The following is an 18948-nucleotide window of genomic DNA, read 5'->3' on the forward strand; positions in this document are numbered from 1 at the left end:
CAGCCGGTTTGCTGGAGATGTCCCCCCGGGGCATGTGATGGCAGCCGGTCTGCATGGGTGGGCAGGGTGCAGGGGGCTGAGCACGTTTTGTGTTTGGCCCCGGGCCCTGCATGCTGAGGTCCCCTGGCACGGCGTACAGAGCCTGGACTGGAACTGGACAAACCGGAGTTCAGATGGCAGCTCTCTACACGTTAACCTTGTGGCCTGGGGCAAGCCATTTCACCTCGCTAGAGTTTTAGATTTCCCATCTGTCAAATGGGCATAACACTCAAACACTGAGTTTAAGGATTAGTAACAATGTCTGGAAAGTATTCAGTGTGCTGCCTGGCACTTGGTAGTTGCTCACTGAAAAACATCCACCCTATTCAGGAATATGTCAGGGCCATGAGGAAGTGTGACGCCGTACTTAGGGTAGAATGGCTGATGGGATCCACCCTGGACTAGAGGCGCCTCTCTGTAGATGTCTGCAGGGCTGTGGTTGGGACGGTGTCTGGAAGCTTAGACTTCTTTGGCAGGTCCCAGAGGGCGGGACTGGGACCAGTACGGGGAGGCGCTCAGGGAGGCAGGTGCCCTCCCACCATGAGGCAGCCCAAACCACAAAGCAAGCTGCCTCCGGAGGCGGTGAACTTCCTGGTCCTGGAGGTGTGGGAGCAGTGGCTAGGGGCTGCTTGTTGGTCTTAGAGACAGGGTTCAAAGCCTGGGATCGGGTTGACCAGATGTCCTCAAAGGTCCTTTGTCACCCCAAGGCTGTCTCTGTTCCTTCTTTTGAAACACAGGTGCTAGTCCACATTCTGAGGAGTTGAATGCAGCTAAGATACCACATAGGGAGGGTAGGGAATCACTTACCCATTCAGCACGTATTCAGTGAGCACCTGCTCTGCCAGACCCCATCCTGGGCGAGGGTGGCTTTGGATTCCTGGTTGGTAAAAGAAAGATACTGGGCCTCCCTGGTGGCGCAGTGGTTGAGAGTCCGCCTGCCGATGCAGGGGACACGGGTTCGTGCCCCGGTCCGGGAGGATCCCACATGCCGCGGAGCGGCTGGGCCCGTGAGCCATGGCCGCTGGGCCTGCGCGTCCGGAGCCTGTGCTCCGCAACGGGAGAGGACACTGCAGTGAGAGGCCCGCGTACGGCAAAAAGGAAAAAAAAAAAAAGAAAGAAAAAAAAAAAAAAGACAGATACTGGCCGGGGTAGGTGAGGGGAGCTTCTGGGAGTTGACCTTGAAGGTGGGGTGTAAGTCGCTCTGGGGCTGGAGTGGGTTGGAGGCCACCAGGCTACGCTGTGCTTTGGGTCCCCAAAGTGTCACCTCTTCCTCTCCCCTGTCCTTCCTTCGCTGTAAATACAAACCCCTCTTACTCCAGAGCTTGGTGGTTAAGCCAGACCAGCTGATCAAACGGCGTGGAAAGCTGGGCCTAGTTGGGGTCAACCTCACCCTGGACGGAGTCAAGTCCTGGCTGAAGCCACGGCTGGGACACGAGGCCACAGTGAGTCTGGGTGTAGGGTCGGGGTGGATGTGCTGTGGTAACAGAAGCAAATGTGGTCGCCCCCAGATCAGCACTGTGGCTCACCCCCACAGCCGGTCAGATTGCAGCCTGGGGAAGGCAGGAGCCCAGCAGAGCTGCCTTAGGCAGCAGGGCCGCCTTGGTGCTCGTTCCCGGCTCCCCCGTCGGGGAGTGGCAAGGTGTGCTGTACAGGTAACCCCAGTACAGTCTGAGAGCCAGGCGGAAATGGTCTGTTTCTTGGACAACAGTCGCGGAGATGGGACTCTGAGAGCTGTTCCGGGAACTCCTTTCTTTTCAATCTCCAGAAAGGGTAGGGTAGCTTGTCACGACCTGCGTATGTAAGCGGGTGGGTAAAAAAAAAAAAAAAAAAAAACTTGAAGAAGGGAGATGCAGAATCATTTAGGCAGAGACGTTCTTGGGCCAAGAACCTAGGAGGAGGAAACAATAATACTGAAGTGTAAACTTAACTCTTGCCTTCCCCCAGCTCGTTGATCCATTTCAACTCTGTAGATGAGACAGTTAAAGTGAAATACGGCTTAGGAAGGCTAAGTGATGCCCAGAGATAAAACTGCATTTCTTTTTCTTCTCCCAGAAGGAGCTGGAGAACTGAAGGGAGGGAGGAAGCTGAGGCTTGGCTTACACTGGGGAGGAGGTGCTGTCCATACCTGGCTTTGTCGCATCTGGGGTGACCAGGGACCAGGGTTGAGCTCTTCTCTAACTTGGTTGCCCAGGAGTCGGATGAAGATGGTGATGGAGCCATCTTCCTTCTTACTGGCCTTCCTCAAATGGGCTCTTCCTGTTAATTTCCCAGTTTCTGGCTCTCGTGGGTAAAGAGGGATCCTTGACGTTATACACAGGCCCCGGGGCAGAGGGATCTTGACCTTTGCGCCCCCAGGCCTCTGGGGAGAGCGCAGCAGGGTTGGGGGCTGAGCAGTGTCCCCAGGGAGGTCCTCGTGCTTCCTCCTCCTCAGCTGTCTGTCGGGAGGGGGACGTCAGGGACCTGTGAGCTGGCAGCAACGGTGACCCCGGCAGGAGCAGCTCGTTACCTCTGATGGATCACTGTCTGGTCCTGACTCAGCAATGACGCACGCATGGGTGGGCGGGGGCTTCGGCACATGCTGGGAGGGATGAGGGCTGTCTCGCCTCGGCTGCTGCCAGGGACCCACTCAAACTGATTAGCTCTGCAGGCCTGTTGTCCTCAGCCTGGAAAGCCTGTGTGGAAAAGTTTTCCCTGTCCAGCTCCCCTCTCTCCCCACTCCGAGCCATCCCCTGCGCCTAGACTCCTGTTCTGGGGCTCGGTCTCCCTGCCTGAGCTCTGGGATAGATCGCCTTGATTTGTCTGAGCGCTTTAATTTGTGGCACAGCAGAGGGGGAGATGCTCCTCATCTCTGCCTTTGGGGGCGGGGTGATGTTGCAGCTCATTTATCATCCTCCAGAGGAGGCAGGAAAGAATGTGTGAGGTCAGCGTTGAAGTGTAGCTGGCACGAGGCGGTGGGTGGAAGAGGAGATCTCACGAAGACCTCTTGAGCCCATTGCCCTGGTTTCTGGAAAGATCTCTTTCTGGCAGGTGTCCTGTCAGTAGTGCCTGGGCCCCACCTCTGATGGGAGGGCGAGGTGGAGGGACCAGAGGGCGATCCTTCCTCCTGCCCTGCGAGCAAGACATGCCTCCTGGTCTAAGCTTTATCTCCCTCAATCTCTAGGTTGGCAAGGCCAGAGGCTTCCTCAAGAACTTTCTGATCGAACCCTTTGTCCCCCACACTCAGGTATGTGTGAAGTGGCTCCCAGGTGGGTCTTCTCCCTCTGGGAGCTTTGTGTCTGCTGACCCTAAAATGATGAAGGAGAAATCAAGCTGCTGGAGAAGAACCAAAGGGACCAGAGTCTCTGACGCGGTGCTAAGGGTTTGAGGGTGCTGCGGAGCAGGGAGTCCAGAGATGAAGGAAAGGGCTTAGTTTGCAGCAGGAAGGAATCAAGGCTGGTAACAGAGGGGACTTCCCAGTGCTGGGATGAGAAGGACTTGAAGGCAGGACCCCTTCCCCCAGAGCAGGTCACGTTGGCTCAGTCTGGACCGTCAGCCAGCAAGGCAGTGACCGCTTGTCTCTTGTCCTCAAGGGGAAGATGGTGACCTGCTCTTACCTGGTGAGAGGTGTCTACGGGGTTTTAGAAATGATACCACCGGGGTTGGGCCCCTCACCCACGTGGTGCTCTCTTCCCCCGTAAGGAGGAGGAGTTCTACGCCTGCATCTATGCTACCCGAGAAGGGGACTACGTCCTGTTCCACCACGAAGGCGGGGTGGATGTGGGTGACGTGGACGCCAAAGCCCAGAAACTGCTCGTTGGTGTGGACGAGAAGCTGAATCTTGAGGGCATCAAGAAACACCTGTTGGTCCACGCCCCCGAAGACAAGAAAGAGTTGAGTGAGGGATGGCAGGGAGGTGGCAGCGGAGGAACGGGGAAGGCCGACAGCTCTGGGCACAGAGTGGGGAAAGCAGAGTGGTCTTCCGTGTCTGGGCACCCACTGCGCCGCCCCAGCATCTGGCCGGAAGGTGGGGAGCAGGAGGCAGGCACCGCCACTCCCTGCCCCCAGGAGGGGTGCTGCGGGTGGAGGGGAGGCCGGCTCAGACTGAAACGTGCGTCAGCGTCCCTCACCTCCGTGCCCTTGCCTGTCTGGCGCGTGTCCTCCGCCTGCTGCATGCCAGACAGCTCCCTTCCGCCTCAGCGGCTGAAGAGTGATGTCTGGGGAGCGGGGTTTGGAGCGGAAAGTGAGGGGTCAGCGGGGTGGGTGTTGGCAAGTGGAGCTGTCAGTGACAGTGAGAGATTGCTACTGAGCCACTCCGCCACGGATTGACAGTCCCTCTCTGCCTCCCCCTGTAGGATTCTGGCCAGCTTTATCTCCGGCCTCTTCAATTTCTATGAGGATCTGTACTTCACCTACCTCGAGATCAACCCCCTTGGTAACTATCTCTGCTGGGGTGGGACAGGGCAGAGTCCCAGTACCTATGGTAACCCTGGCCTTGACGTTCCGAGGACCAGACCCCCACTTGCAGGGGGCGGCGCAGACAGCTGTGCGTGGGCGGAGGGATCTCCAGGCTCCTGTTCCTGAGCTCGCAGGAGGCCACAATCATTCCTCTTTTCGCCAACTCCAGTTTCTTTCTTCTGTGATGGGGAAGTCCTGGTTATGATCTGACTCTGCTCTGTGGCTCTTCTGCCAGTGGGTTAGGCTGTCCTACCAGGAGCTGAGCTGCCCCTGCATCCGCCTGACCAGTCAGACCCTACCTTCCTCTTGGTGCCTCGGAGACCCCCGCCCCGCCTCCCCCTCCAGGACTTGGTCCATCATTGACCCCCAAGGCTGGAAAGATCTGGGCGAAGCCTCTCACGCTGTGAAGGAGGCAGGTGGCGTGGGCTGGCTCTGGCCGGGGCTTCCGTAGGGCAAAGTCCTGATTCAGATTCCAACTAGGGAATGGACCAGATGGCTCTGTGCTGACTTAATTAGCTAAATGGCCCTGGGGGAAAGGGAAATGGACTCCAGTGAGGTGGCAGTGAATGAATCCTGCTGGCTGGGGGGCCCAGTGAGCCCACGGCTTCCCACTTCTCGCCGGACCCTAGGAGACCCTGGTGTGTGCACCCAGGGGCCTTAGCGACTGTGCCTCAAACACTTTTTTGGTAAATAGCAGGGTTGTGGTGGGTGAATAGTTAGACGTTTAAGGCATGGAGGATAGCATTTTGTAAAAATGCTTAAAAATTGCCATGGCAACTGAAACAGACGTTCCTGCCCTATTACCTACAGCTCAGGGAGCGGGGACTGGTCTCGTAGAATTTGTTTTTCCTTGAATGGGGGAAAAGCTGTGTCTCCATAAGGACCAATCTGGTTTCTTGTTGAGCTAGAGAGTCGTTAGGCCTGGGTGGTCCCCCATGGGAGCGGTGTGTGGGGAAGTCTAGAGGGGGTTGGAGGTTGATGGTCATCTCTGCTAGGGCCCATGTCTGATTGTCCCTTCTTTTCTTAAAGTAGTGACCAAAGATGGCGTCTACGTCCTTGACTTGGCCGCCAAGGTGGACGCCACTGCCGACTACATCTGCAAAGTGAAGTGGGGTGATATAGAGTTCCCTCCCCCCTTCGGGCGGGAGGCTTATCCAGAGGTAAGGCTGGTTTGGGGAGGAGATGGAGAGTGAGGGGGACCGGTGGGGTGGGGGGGTGATTGATCTCCTGTGAGCATTTGGCAACCCTTGTGGGCTATGTATTTGGCAGGAAAGGAAGGCCAAGAGCCATTTAATTTTTTTAAAACCCTGGAGGAGGAGGGTGTGGGGGTCAGCCAAGCCTCTGACTCCCGGCCGGAGATCCTTTTAGACTCTCCTCTCAATCAACCTCCCTGGGCTCATGACCTGATTTGTTGTTTCTCGGTAATTCTGAGTGGCTCCCCGAATCCTGTCAGGAAGGTAGTTCTCTCGGCCGCTTGCTGAGAATTTTAATTGCTCCTTCCCACCCCATCCTCTGAGAGGTCCTCGCCACAGGATCAGGCGTGTGTGGCAGAACCCAGGTCAAGGGAAGAGGCTGGGCTGGGGGGAGGGATGGGGCCTTGGGGGATGAGCTAGGCAGGCAGATGCTGGGAGTGGGGGCCATGCTAGAAGTAGAGTGACATAGCGAGGCCCGGGACTTGGGCAGAGAGCCAAGGACTTGAAGTCTGAGAGAAAGGAGTTGGGAAGTTTGTCTCCAGGCGGTGACTGGCTGTGGGTGGTTTTGGTACTTGGAGACGGCATCACGTTTTGTCCCAGGCACATGAGGCCCTGCACAACCCCTTCTCCCTGACGTTGCAAAGGCAATGGAGGACCTCTTCATATGACTCCAGGAGAAGGGGAGGGGTCCTGGGATCTGTGACCTGGTGAAGGGTGTGCCCCCAGGGCCCACCTGTTGCTGTCTGGCCCCTAGGAAGCCTACATCGCAGACCTGGACGCCAAAAGTGGGGCAAGCTTGAAGCTGACCTTGCTGAACCCCAAGGGGAGGATCTGGACCATGGTGGCCGGAGGTGGCGCCTCTGTCGTGTACAGGTGACTGAGAGGGCTGCTGAGGGGATGGCGGCCGGGTCCACCTAGGCTTCCCACGTGTGGCCTGGATCAAGTCGCTTCGCCTCGGGGTCTCCAGTTTCCCCCCTCGGTGCAGAGCAGAACTCGGGGGGCATCCCAGAGGGGCCTACACAGTGTCTCTGCAACCTTCTTCTTTGCTTCAAAATGAAGTTATTAGTTATAATTCTTATAATTAGTGATATGTGCTCCATGCAAAAGTACAACAAATAACGGAAAACGAACCAGAAAGTGAATGTTGCTTGGCTGTGTCACCACCCCTCCCCCTACGGTCACCACGGTGTGTGTCCTTCCAGGTGTCGTAGTGCCTGTATGAATAGTCATACTTTTACACTTCGTAGAAGTGTTGGGTAGGGCTGGGAGGATGCCCCCCCGCCCCGGGGAAGTCTGATGCAGGACAGTTAACCTTCAAGTGTGACTTGTTTGGGGCTTGAGGGTCTGAGGTCCGAGAGGTCAGTTCCATAGGCTGCCCATCGTCAAGCCTTCAGGGGCGTCTGCGTGGCCTCCCGGGCACCAGGCCGCCACCCTCTGCCACTCAAGCTGGAGCCAGCACTGACTTCCTTGTCTCCCTGGCAGTGATACCATCTGCGACCTAGGGGGTGTCAACGAGCTAGCGAACTACGGGGAGTACTCAGGTGCCCCCAGCGAGCAGCAGACCTATGACTACGCCAAGACGATCCTCTCCCTCATGACCCGCGAGAAGCACCCCGATGGTGAGACATGCGCTCCTTCCCCGGGACAGCCCAGCGTCCTCGGTGGGAACAGCTTTGGCTGGGCTGTGAGGCACCAAGGTTTTCCTGGTCCTTTGCAACCTGGGACTAGTTATTTAACTTCTGGACCTCAGTTTCCTATATAAAGCCCTATGAGCAGGTGCACGCGGGGAGGCGGTGGTGGCATGCTTTTGCTGACTGCTAGAACGCGGTTCTTAGCGACTCACTCACACATTTACTGTCTGGGCTGTGTGATTCCCAGCTTTCCTGTATCACCTGTCCTGTGTTTTGGGACTACAGATACCAATTCCCCTTCCCTTGAGCCAGATAAGAGATTCCCACCAGGGGTATCCACATGCCAAGCTGGGTTTCTAGATGCCAGCTAGGAATGATGTAGAGATTCTGTGGGTTCGAGGATTCCCTGGCTGTCCAGTGGTTGGGACTCCGCACTCTCAATGCCAAGGGCCCGGGTTTGATCCCTGGTCAGGAAGTGAGATCCCACAAGCTGCGTGGCGCAGCCAGAAAAAGAAATTGAGATTTTCTGGGCTTGGATTAACCACCTGCTTGGTGGCATAGGTTATGGAGAGTTGAGCTGATGACACTGAACAGGCATCAGAAGAGACCAGCTTGCTCCCCCCGCCTCTGCACTGGTATCTCCTAGCAGCTGGGGGACGCTCACTCGGGAGCCAGCACTCCCTCAGCTGGATTTCTGGTATGATGCCCAGGTCTACCTTTCTAACCCTGTTTTGGCTTCTCTTGCTCCAAACCCAGGCAAGATCCTCATTATCGGAGGCAGCATTGCCAACTTCACCAATGTGGCCGCCACATTCAAGGTAACCAGCTGCAGGGGAATGTGGCGGGGGGGGGTGGTTGGGAGCGGGGAAGGGAAGTTTCTGTGCAAGTAGGTTTGAGACAGAAGCAGGTTCCCATGAATTACCCAGTCCGGGGAGGGGCTTTTGACCCAGGGATGCACAAGACACTGGGATGGATCTGGGTCCAAACCTGTGTGTCTCTGGGCAAGCAGCCGACCCTCGCGGGGCCATAATTCTCCCATCTGAAGTGTGGGGAGAAGGGGGATTTCTGCCTTCCCCGCTTTCAGGACCAATCCTTCAAAAACTGGCTTGACTGATCTCATTCCCAGCACTCCACTGTAAGACTCTGGCTTCTCTGCACCTCCTAGTGGTTTTGTTTCCCAGTCATCTGCCCGTTCTCCAAAAGGTTGGCATGAGGAAATGTCTGATGCCCTGGGGCTCCTGCCCATCCAGCCAGAGGCCCGTCAGCCTGGGTCCCTGTGCACAGGTCAGGGGCGTGGGCCCCAGTTTAAAGAAAGTGTGACTGCCGGTCAAGAAGGATGACAGCTAACGTGTCTCGAGACCCCTCCCCTTCAAGGGGGCCGCCTCAGGAGGCCCCTTATCCCGTCCTGTCAGGTGCTCACTGAAGCCCTTCAAAAGAGTGTCTTCCATCTGGTAGTACCACATAAGCTTTGAAAATAATGCGTAGGGCTTCCCTGGTGGTGCAGTGGTGGAGAGTCCGCCTGCCGATGCAGGGGACGCGGGTTCGTGCCCCGGTCCGGGAAGATCCCACATGCCGCGGAGCGGCTGGGCCCATGAGCCATGGCCGCTGAGCCTGCGCGTCCAGAGCCTGTGCTCCGCAATGGGAGAGGCCCGCGTACCGCAGCGTAAATAAATGTCAGTCTTGAAAGTCTGAGCTCTCGAGAAGGAGGGGACCAGGACAGGACCAGGCCTCGCCAGTCCTGCCTAAAACAGGTCCCTAATTGGACCTGATTCAACAAACAAATCTGACACAGGTGAATCTCAACAGCTTTGTTTTAACTTCTGAGCAGCCTGTAATAAAGGCAGTGCCGTCGATAAGGGCGGTTACGTCTGGAGCAGGAACTGTGGGTAGAGCTTCCCGTGAAATGCCGTGAGCGACAGAACTTAGACTCAGTAAACTTGCCCTCCATCTGGAGAGACAAAACTGGTCCACACCTGTACATGCTCCCACGTTTCCACAGTTGATACCCATTGCAATGCTTTTCCCCCAGATCACTTGAAGAAGCTTTTGTAGGACTTCGACATTTAAGTAGACTATGTCCTGATCACCCTGACAACTCTTGCATAGGACCTCGGTATAGAGTTTCCCCCAAAATTGCAATAAGAGAACAAGAACAACTATAGATGGGTTAAGAGAGACCAGCAAAGCCCCGCTGGCGTTGGAGGCCCAGCACCCTGCGCATCGAGGGGTGTCACCGCTGGGTGCCCCATGTTCTCACCTCAGCACCATTAACACTGGTTGCTTGTCCTGGGCCTTTGGGTCGCTTGTGTGTGCAACACGTGTAAAATTCTTGAGTGCCAGGGCCTGCTGTGCTTTGTGAGAAGCCGCCCTGGTTTTTTCGTTTTGTTTTGTTTCTGGCTGTGCCGCACGGCTTGTGGAATCTCAGTTCCTCGACTAGGGGTTGAACCTGGGCCGCGGCAGTGAAGCCGCTGAATCCTAACCACTGGACCACCAGGGAACTCCCAGCAGCCCTTGTAATCTACGCCCTGGGACATTTGTTTCCCGTAGTTATAAATGCTTGCTTTATGGCTGCGTTCACTCTAGTCACATGTCTGTTGTCCCTCGGTGCTTCCAGGGCATCGTGAGAGCGATTCGAGATTACCAGGGCCCCCTGAAGGAGCACGAGGTCACGATCTTTGTCCGAAGAGGTGGCCCCAACTACCAGGAGGGCTTACGGGTGATGGGAGAAGTCGGTAAGATGGGGAACCTTTTCTGTCTCTCCCACCCTGAGTGTCACGCCTCCTCGGGATTCCTGAAAGAGTCAGTCTTCCTTCCAATGCCTCCGTGCCTTCCCACCCACCTCTGGAGGTGCAGCTTGCTTCTGCTGCTGTTCTGTGCCCTCCTGACACAGAGCACCTGACCAAAACCTAAATTCAGAATGGGCAGGAAGGCATTTTCATTCAGCTGTTCGTCTAGCAAATAATTGTGGAAGGTCTGCTGTGTGCCGGGCCCTGTGCTGAACCCTGGAGTCACAGCCACATGGGATAGATGACGGGCAGCAAGCCCTCGTGCGGTTGAGGACGGTGCGGTGATTGCAGCGTCAGGCGGCATGAAGGAAGACGAGCAGGGGGAAGGAGGGGACATCGGTGCATCTAGCATCTGTGGGAGGGGACACGGCAGTTTTAAATGAGGCAATCTTAAATGAGGCAATCGGAGAACGCTTGACCAGAAAGGTGGCATTTGAGCAGAGACCTGGAGGAGGGAGCAGTCAGTGGTGACTGTCTGCCGAGGAAAGGGCAAGTCCCAAGGCCCTGGGGTAGGACCAGCTGGGAGGGCTGAGGGACTGGGGTCGGGAGAGCGAAGGCAGGGAGTCCGGGGATGGAGGCAGAGAGGCCGAGGGAGCAGATATGCGCGGGGCTAGAACAGGTCTCGTGGGCACTTGACTGTGACCCTGGCAGCGGCTGGAAGACCGAGCAGAGGAGTGACACCATTTGACTTAGGTTTGAGAAGGTTGTTTAGGCTGCTGGGTGGAGACAAGACCGGAGGGCAGCCAGGTCAAAGCAGGGGGACCACCTAGGAGGCTGCGGCAGCCTCCAGGGCAGAGTGGTGGCCTGGACTGGGGGACGGGGGAGGGAGACAGTGGTAAGTGTCCAGGCCCCGACCGCTGGTGGCCTGGATGGAGGGAGGGGTCCGGTAATTGATCGAACCGGAGGGAGTTGCCCCTCGCTGAGCTGAGGACAGAGAGGGTGTGGGTCCATTTTGGTTTCCTTTCTTCCTTCTGCATTTTGGGCGTCTCCTGCAGGCTCCTGAGACCTCAGACTCAGAGCTGTCAAGAACTTGGGGACCACGTCACGTCAGTGAGGACTACGATTGGGTCTCCCTGAGTTGACCTGATAGAACCAGCAGCTTTGGTGTTGAGTGCAGCGCAGCCCCGTTGCTAAGAGCAGTTATGTGTGGGGTGGGGGGGTGAGGGTGAGGAGGATATGAGACACTTCTGCTCGGTGATCACGCCCTCTAACTGGAGAGACAGAACCTTTCCACCTTCCCATTTTCCCAAATCTGATATCCATGGCAAACACTAACCCACCTCGATCACTTGAAGTGGTACCAAGTCCTCGTTTTCACCTAAAACCGTGGACCTGCCATGGACGTAGCCCTCGGAACAGCACGGTGAATGTTGCTCAGTCATGCCTGGGACGTTAAACTCACGGGACAATGAACAAGTAAACAGCGGCTGGAACAAGAGGCTGTTTGGTGGGGACCCACAGGCAGGGCGGTGTCGGGGGGAGCGATTGTCGAGGTCAGGGAAGGCCTTTCCCAGGAGGTGGCGCTTGAGCTGAGCTGAGTGACAGCCAGGTGACCGCTCCATGCAGAGGAAGGAACAGGGCCAGAGCCCTGGGGAAAGGAGCCCGGCTGTTGGGGAACAGAGGCCGGGCCTGGGTGGCTGCAGTGTGGTGGCCACGGGCGACAAATCTGGAGGGGGTTGGAGAGCCGGGGAACGGGAGGGGCGCAGGCTCTCATGATACCTGTGGTCACTGGAGAGTGTCTGTAAGGCTGTTTCTTGCTCTTATTGGCAGGTGACCTTTACAGAGTTTTGTTTGGTGGTGAAGATAATGACCACCAACTTCTCCTGGGATAATTGGGCTTGCGCAGAAAGCGCCAGACATCGGGCGGGCTCTAAAGGGGCCTTGCCAGAGTCATGTGGCCTTCCTTGCCAAGGCACTTCTTAGGAGACTTGAACCACGGATGCTTTTCCGTCCCTCACAGGGAAGACCACTGGGATCCCCATCCATGTCTTTGGCACCGAGACTCACATGACGGCCATTGTGGGCATGGCCCTGGGCCATCGGCCCATCCCCAATCAGCCGCCCACGGCGGCCCACACTGCAAACTTCCTCCTCAACGCCAGCGGGAGCACGTCGGTAGGTGTCAGTCTTCCTCTGCCGTAAAGCCTGCAGAGTCATCTTTGTCGCCCCTCATATCCCATCCCATCCTGGGCACAGTCCCCAGCTTTTTGGGGGCATTGGGGAGGTATGGGGAGAAGGTAGTATGTGGTTGGTTTCTGTATCTCTGCCAGTTTTTTCTGCCCTATCAAGGTAGTGTAATGGAAAGACCAGGGATTTTTTAATCAGACCTGAGTTCAAGGGAGGGACCTTGGTGGGTATCGCCAAGAGCCTCAGTTTGCTCACCTATAGCTTGGGGACAATACTAATTCCTATCTCGGAGGGTTGTTAAAATAGTCCTTTTGGAAGCAGCTTGTAGAGAACAGAGCTGTGCACAGTTCTTGTTACCTGAGTTCTTTGGGGCCTTAATGATCGGTAGCTTTTCTTCCAGCTGTTCCCTGCGACTGTTTCTCTCTCCTTGTCCCCCCAGACTCCAGCCCCCAGCAGGACGGCGTCTTTTTCTGAGTCCAGGGCTGATGAGGTGGCACCTGCAAAGAAGGCCAAGCCCGCCGTGCCTCTAGGTAACTCCCAGCAGGTTCAGGACCCTCCTGTCCCCTTCCCTTCCTGGGCCCCGCTGGGCCAGCAGAGGTGGGTGGAAAACGGTTTGGGCTTTGCTTTGGGGCATGGTGCCTGGGATGGGAACAGACACGAGGAAGTGGTGGCTGGAGCCTTCCCCGTGGGCTCTCCTGGTGCTGAGGGCCCACGCTGCGCCTGGGTCACCCCACTCCCCATTGTCTTCCCCTCCGCCCCCTCCTGTGGGGGGTGTGAGCTGGGCAGGGAGGCTGCGGAGGAGACAGGCTTACAGAAATGCCAGGTGGGGGCAGGGTCCCTCAGACTCTCGTCCTGAGTGGACGGCAGGAGCCCAAAGCTCAGAACGGCAGAGAACTCCCGCGCCCACGCCCCCAGCCGTCCTGGGGCTCTTACCGGGACATTCCCTTCCGGTGAGCCCACCGCAAGGGCGCACATTGTCTACCAGCCCGTCTGTGCTTTGCCTGCTCGTCTGTCCCTCCTGTGATTCATCAGAGACATGACCCCTGCCCGCCAGCCCTTGCGACCAGCACTAGGTAACCTGTGTTACTTACCGCTGGGCTGACATGGCCTGTGCGGCCCCTTCCTGGGACGGACAGAGCGTGCTTAAGGCATCTTGTGAAATAGTGACGCTGGCTCCAGGCACTCCAGATTGGAAGCCGCCGCCCTGCAGTCCCCAAACCGGCAGCTTTGTCCACAGCACAGAATGACAGGTCCAGTCCCTCGGCCTAATCATCTCCTTGTGCTTCCTAGGGACACAACAGGTTGAGAGGGTGGGACCGGGCCCGCTGTCCCTCTGCAGGGCCTGGGCCTCTGGTGTTCAGCCCACCCTCCGAGCCTCGGTGCTTTTGCTCCTCTCTGCGCTCTGTGGTCCTTCTCCCCTTCTCGCCTCCACTCTGCTCATCGGGGGTCTCTCTTCTGTTGGCCTTGCTCCTGTCTGTTGTGAACAGACAAGAGACGGTGAGCGCAGCAGCCCTGCAAGGCTTTGTCCGTGGACCCCTCCCTGTTCCCACCCGCTCCCTCCAAAGCCTCCAGCCATCAGCGGGTCACTCAGTTGCCTTGGTCATTTTCTTTGACAGATTCAGTCCCAGGTCCAAGATCCCCGCAAGGTAGGATGCCCCCAGCTCCACGTGTGGCTTGTCAGCGGGTTACAGTCTTACGGTGCGCCTTTGTCTCCCCGTCCCCGGTGGGTTGCAGTGTTGTCTGGTCTCCTTTCTGTCCCTGCCGTGGTGTGGCCTGCCCCAAGTCCTAGTCTTCGCTCTCCTTTCTTTCCCACCCCTGCTTATTTCACGCCCCCGCTTTCCTTGCCGCGGGGCTGTGACTCCATACGTGGGAGGGGGTGGAGAGCGCAGGAGGGGCAAGAGCCAGGCCCACAGCCTTGGACAGTGGGGTGGAGCCGAGCAGGGAGGGTCCTCCTGGGAAAGAGGGAGCCATGGAAACTGAAGGGGGCGTGGCAGAGCCAGCGGGCCAGGCGGGGAGCCACTGACCACCTGGTTTTCATCTACATCCCATGATGTCCCCGTTTTCTTTTCCCACCTCAGCCTCGCCACCGCCGACTTCATCCCAGACTCCCGGCACCAGAGACAAGTTTAGCTTTCTCTGGGATTTGGGTGGAAGACAGAATGGAGAAGGAGAGAGAGAGACCCGGAAGGGTGTGCAGTAAAACTGGAGGAGGGACTGGGCTTTGTCTGGTGTGTGGGGTCACTGTTTAGCGGGGACAGTTTCTGTGTGTGTTCACATACACTTGGACACGTTCGTCTATTGCCCGAGGTGAATAGGTGAATCAGTTCAAAGTGTCAGGGCCTTCATTTACCTTTTTGGCATTGACAGCGGTGAGAGATCCCCCGCTCTGGGGAAGGGGGGTTTCGTAATGATGACCTCTGACTCCTTGCTAAGAAGAGGAAAGGGGTAACTAGGCAAGGTCGAGCAGCCCTTCCTCCCCTACCTCTGGCAGCTTCCACTGTTGCCTAAAAGACCAGACCTGAGGCTGAGCCCTGCGCAGGACAGAAGGGATGGGGGCAGACGCTCAGTGAGAGTTCTTGGCTGCGGAGGCTGGAGGTGGGGTTTAGTCTTACTGTCCTGGGCGGTGCCGAGACGTGGGAGAGGAAGGATGGCGGTGGATCAGGAAGGGAGGGTAGACTGGGCCTGGACAGCAGGGCCAGTGGAGGAGCCTGGTGGGGGCTTAGCCCCGGAGCACAGGTTCTCTCTGGGGCCTCCACCTGGGCTGCTGCTGGGCTGAGGATCGCCACCTTCAGCTCTGCCGTCTCTGTGCTCTGAGAGCTCCAGTTCCGCCCCCTTTCGAGCTGGAAGTGCGGGTGGGTTCGTAGAGATTCCAGGCCTTGTCCCGAGATTTCTGTAGCCTCTCGGGTGGACAGAGGGGTGTATGTGCACATGCGCGCGTGCTGACTCTTGGGGGTGTGGGCTCCCCGAGGAGGGGGAGTGGTGGGCCGGGCTGGCTTTATATCCCTCCTCAGTTGCACAGTTGAGTTCCTAATCTCAGGTTAGGACAGAATCCTGGCTCTGATGCTAGGTGACCTACAATCTTCATCATTTGGCAACCCTGGCCTTCAGTCTTCTGGGACTGGGAAGTGAGGGAAGTGGATTAGGTGGCCTCCCTTGTTCTGTGAGCTCATGTCTCGTTGGAGCCCAGATGGGTCCAGGGCACGGTAAATCCCGGGTGTTTGCACCAGCAGGAGCCTTCTGTCGTGAGAAGCTTATGGCTGTGATGGAAGAGGCAAGGCTGCGTAGGGATGAGAATCTTACGTGCCTTGGGAAACTGGTCTCTTTTACCCAAGCCTGTGCTAGTGCAGTAGGTTAATTAATACCAATGCCCCTGAGCTCTCTGCATTATTTTCCTTGGGGGAGCTGAGAACGTCCCCTGTGGGCTACGTTTCTCCAGCAGAAAGCAGGAGGGTCAGGTGACCTGCCTGTCTGGGGTGACAGCTCAGGAATGCACTTCCGCCAGCTCTTCTTGTTCCCCTCACCCCTTTCCTGACGCTGCTGTGAGCAGGAAAGAGCCACCTGGGAGGAGGGTGTGGGGAGAAGGTCATGTGGAAGCTCAGGTAGGATCAGGCTATAGCAGACCTCTTCATTGGACCTACGCTGACCTAGAATCAAGAGGATTCAGATCCTGTCCCGAGCTGGCTGATGTCCAAGTTCACAGGTGATAAGGATTGTTGGGGAGCTGTTTGAAGTCTGGTGGTAGACAACAGGGTCCTGCTGTATAGCACAGGGAACTCTATTCAGTGTCCTTTTATAAATCATAGTGGAAAAGAATATAGAAAAGAATATATATATGTATAACTGAGCCACTTTGCTGCACAGCAGAAATTAATACATCATTGTAAATCAACTATACTTTAATTTAAAAAAGTCCAGGGGACTTCCGTGGTGGTCCAGTGGTTAAGACTCCATGCTTCCTAAGTCAGAAAGAGAAAAACAAATATCGTATATTAACGCATATATGTGGAACCTAGAAAAATGGTACAGATGAACCAGTTTGCAGGGCAGAAATAGAGACACGTATGTAGAGAACAAACGTATGGACACCAAGGGGGGAAAGCAGTGGTGGGGTGGTGGTGGGATGAATTGGGAGATTGGGATTGACACGTATACACTAATATGTATAAAGTAGATAACTAATAAGAACCTGCTGTATAACAAATAAATAAAATTAAAAAAAAAAACCCAAAAAAACAAAATGACTCCGTGCTTCCACTGCAGGGGGTACAGGTTCAATCAATCTCTGGTTGGGGAACTAAGATCCTGCATGCCCACGCCCCCCCACCAAAAAAAAAGTTAAAAAAAAAAAAGTCTTTCCGTCACCCAAATTGGGAGAGCTTAACATTTTTTTCTGGTGACTTTAAAAAGAATTGATCAAGCCGTCATTTGCATATACACACCTTTCCTGTGAAGTTGAGCAGGTCCTGTAGGAATTCTGCTGTCTGTGCACTGCTGAGCCCTTTGCCAGCCAGGCAGGTTCCCTCAGTTCATTTTGCGCTCTCTGCCACCTCTTTCCAGAAGAAATCTAGGCGCCTCTTCCCCCACGTTGTCAAGAGTTCCGTCTTCTTGACATTCCTTTGCAGTTTTGACGCGGCGCCGACGTGGGGCGTGGAGGGGTCTGGCAGGCAGCCCCCGGGGGGTGTGTTCTGGGTGTACTCGCTGTGTCTCTGCCCCCCCAGGAAAGAGCGCCACCCTCTTCAGCCGCCATACCAAGGCCATCGTGTGGGGCATGCAGACCCGGGCCGTGCAGGGCATGCTGGACTTTGACTACGTCTGCTCCCGCGACGAGCCCTCGGTGGCTGCCATGGTCTACCCTTTCACGTGAGTCGCGCACAGTAGGGAGGCTGGACGCGGCCGCCTAGCAGGATATCCTCATCCCATCTCCTCCAGCAGCAGCACAGAGCTGGGCGAGCCCTGGCTTGTCCCCTTTGCCCGAGAAGCATCTGCCCAACCCAGACGGGGGCGGTCGATGTTCCTGGGGGATCTTTTTCCCCCACAGACTAAACTCTTTGAAGGCAGACCCTGCCTTTCTGCCTTCCAGGTGAAGCCCCTCCCGAGCCCTGGCAGGTTAAGAGTGTCCTGACCCCTCCTCTGCCTTCCTCACAGCGGGGACCACAAACAGAAGTTTTACTGGGGTCACAAGGAGATCCTGATCCCCGTCTTCAAGAACATGGCTGATGCCATGAAGAAGCACCCGGAGGTGGATGTGCTGATCAGCTTTGCCTCCTTGCGCTCGGCCTACGACAGCACCATCGAGACCATGAATCACGCACAGGTAGCTCACTGCGCCCTGGGGCGGGAGGCAGGGGCACCCTGAGTGGCGTCCGCAGCGACAAAGGCCTTGGGACTCGGGACTGGCCAGTGATTTGGGGGATAGTGGCTGGAGACCTGATCTTCAGGAGGCAAGGCGGTCACCAAGGGTTGGTGGGCTGCTTACCCAGGCTGGCAGAGAGTCAGTCTGGGGTCGTCTGCCTCCACCAGGTCCTCTCTGTGCTGAGACTGGCTTTCAAAACAGGATCAAAAGCACTTTTTTTGCTTATTGTAAAATTGTTACGTATTTATTATAGAAAAGAATTAAATGCTGATAGTTAGAAGAAGAGGGTAAATACCTCAAGTCTCATTTCCCAGAAATATGGTTGCTGACGTTTGAGTACATCCTTATTCACACCTTTTTCTGGGTTTGAACAAATGGAATAAATAACGCTGTATCTATTTTATAATCCTTCAGTGACTCTTTCCACATCAATACTTACCAGCAACGTCATTTTCGCTTTTTCAAGTCTCATGATGAGCATATATCCTTAATTGGTTCCCCAGCGTAAATGTCTCGAAGTCAAACTGCTGCATCAGAATGTGCAGATTTGAAAGCCTTTGATCCATCCTGCCCAGGTGCCCTCCAGAAAAGTCCAGAAATGGGGACGTAAACTCCCATCACTAGTTTGAGAATGCCTGTTTCTCTGTACCCTTGCCGACACTGAACGCTTGGACGTAAAGGACGTATATACTTGACAAAATGATAGGCATTCTATTTAGTTTGCATATCTTTGATTATTAACTAAGATGAGCTTCAAAAATATGTATTGGCCATTTGCATTCTGTGACATGGCCTCGCCTCCTTTTTTTCTTTTGAGGTGTTTATCTTTTTTGTTACTGATTTGTAAGAGCCCTTAGGGATTAAGATACTGATTTTTCTATTCAAAATTATTGTCTGATCCCAGACTGGCTTACTTCAGTTTATGACTGAAGTAAACTTGTTTTGATATCTCGATGAAGCAAAAAAGAAAACACGTCTGCTAAAAATGAGTGGCTTTTCTAGTTTAGAACAGAGGTTGGTGAACTACAGTGCAAGGGCCAAGCCCAGCCCCCTGCCTGTTGTAAATAAAGTTTTATTGGAACACAGCCATGCTCACTCATTTACATATTGTCCGTGGCTGCTTTTATGCTGCAGAGGCAAAATTTAATCGTTACCACAGAGACCACATGACCAACAAACCCCAAAACACTATCTGGCCCTTTATAGAAGAAGTTTGCCTTGGATCTTTCCCACCACCCCCTCTGGCTTCTCCCTCAGCCCACTCTCTGGTCCACGTGTGGAAGCAGCTTGTTTCTATCAAGGTTTTGTCCTGTGGGGTTGTAGAGTCAGAGCCTCAGAGGGCACAGCAGGGATAGCCCTAGACAGCTGCTTTATGATCCGGCACC

General features: G+C 55.6%; 1 protein-coding gene across 3 annotated transcripts in view; it reads left to right on the top strand.

The window, feature by feature from the left end:
* ACLY (ATP citrate lyase) overlaps positions 1-18948 on the top strand; it is a 43007-nt gene that overhangs the window by 5336 nt on the left and 18723 nt on the right. Inside the window, exons 3-16 of one of the 3 annotated variants that reach the window (XM_081220662.1) lie at positions 1359-1481; positions 3200-3262; positions 3718-3908; positions 4371-4450; positions 5503-5633; positions 6421-6539; positions 7149-7285; positions 8054-8115; positions 9912-10029; positions 12044-12198; positions 12650-12740; positions 13827-13856; positions 16929-17070; positions 17356-17524. In XM_081220662.1, coding sequence (XP_081076788.1) covers positions 1359-1481; positions 3200-3262; positions 3718-3908; positions 4371-4450; positions 5503-5633; positions 6421-6539; positions 7149-7285; positions 8054-8115; positions 9912-10029; positions 12044-12198; positions 12650-12740; positions 13827-13856; positions 16929-17070; positions 17356-17524 — 1611 coding nt within the window. The remainder of the gene's footprint in view (positions 1-1358; positions 1482-3199; positions 3263-3717; positions 3909-4370; positions 4451-5502; positions 5634-6420; positions 6540-7148; positions 7286-8053; positions 8116-9911; positions 10030-12043; positions 12199-12649; positions 12741-13826; positions 13857-16928; positions 17071-17355; positions 17525-18948) is intronic. The other 2 variants (XM_081220663.1, XM_081220664.1) reach the window with 2 other exon arrangements.

This window comes from Mesoplodon bidens, assembly GCF_964165515.1.
Source record: "Mesoplodon bidens genome assembly, chromosome: 19".
Taxonomy (NCBI): Eukaryota; Metazoa; Chordata; class Mammalia; order Artiodactyla; family Ziphiidae; genus Mesoplodon; species Mesoplodon bidens.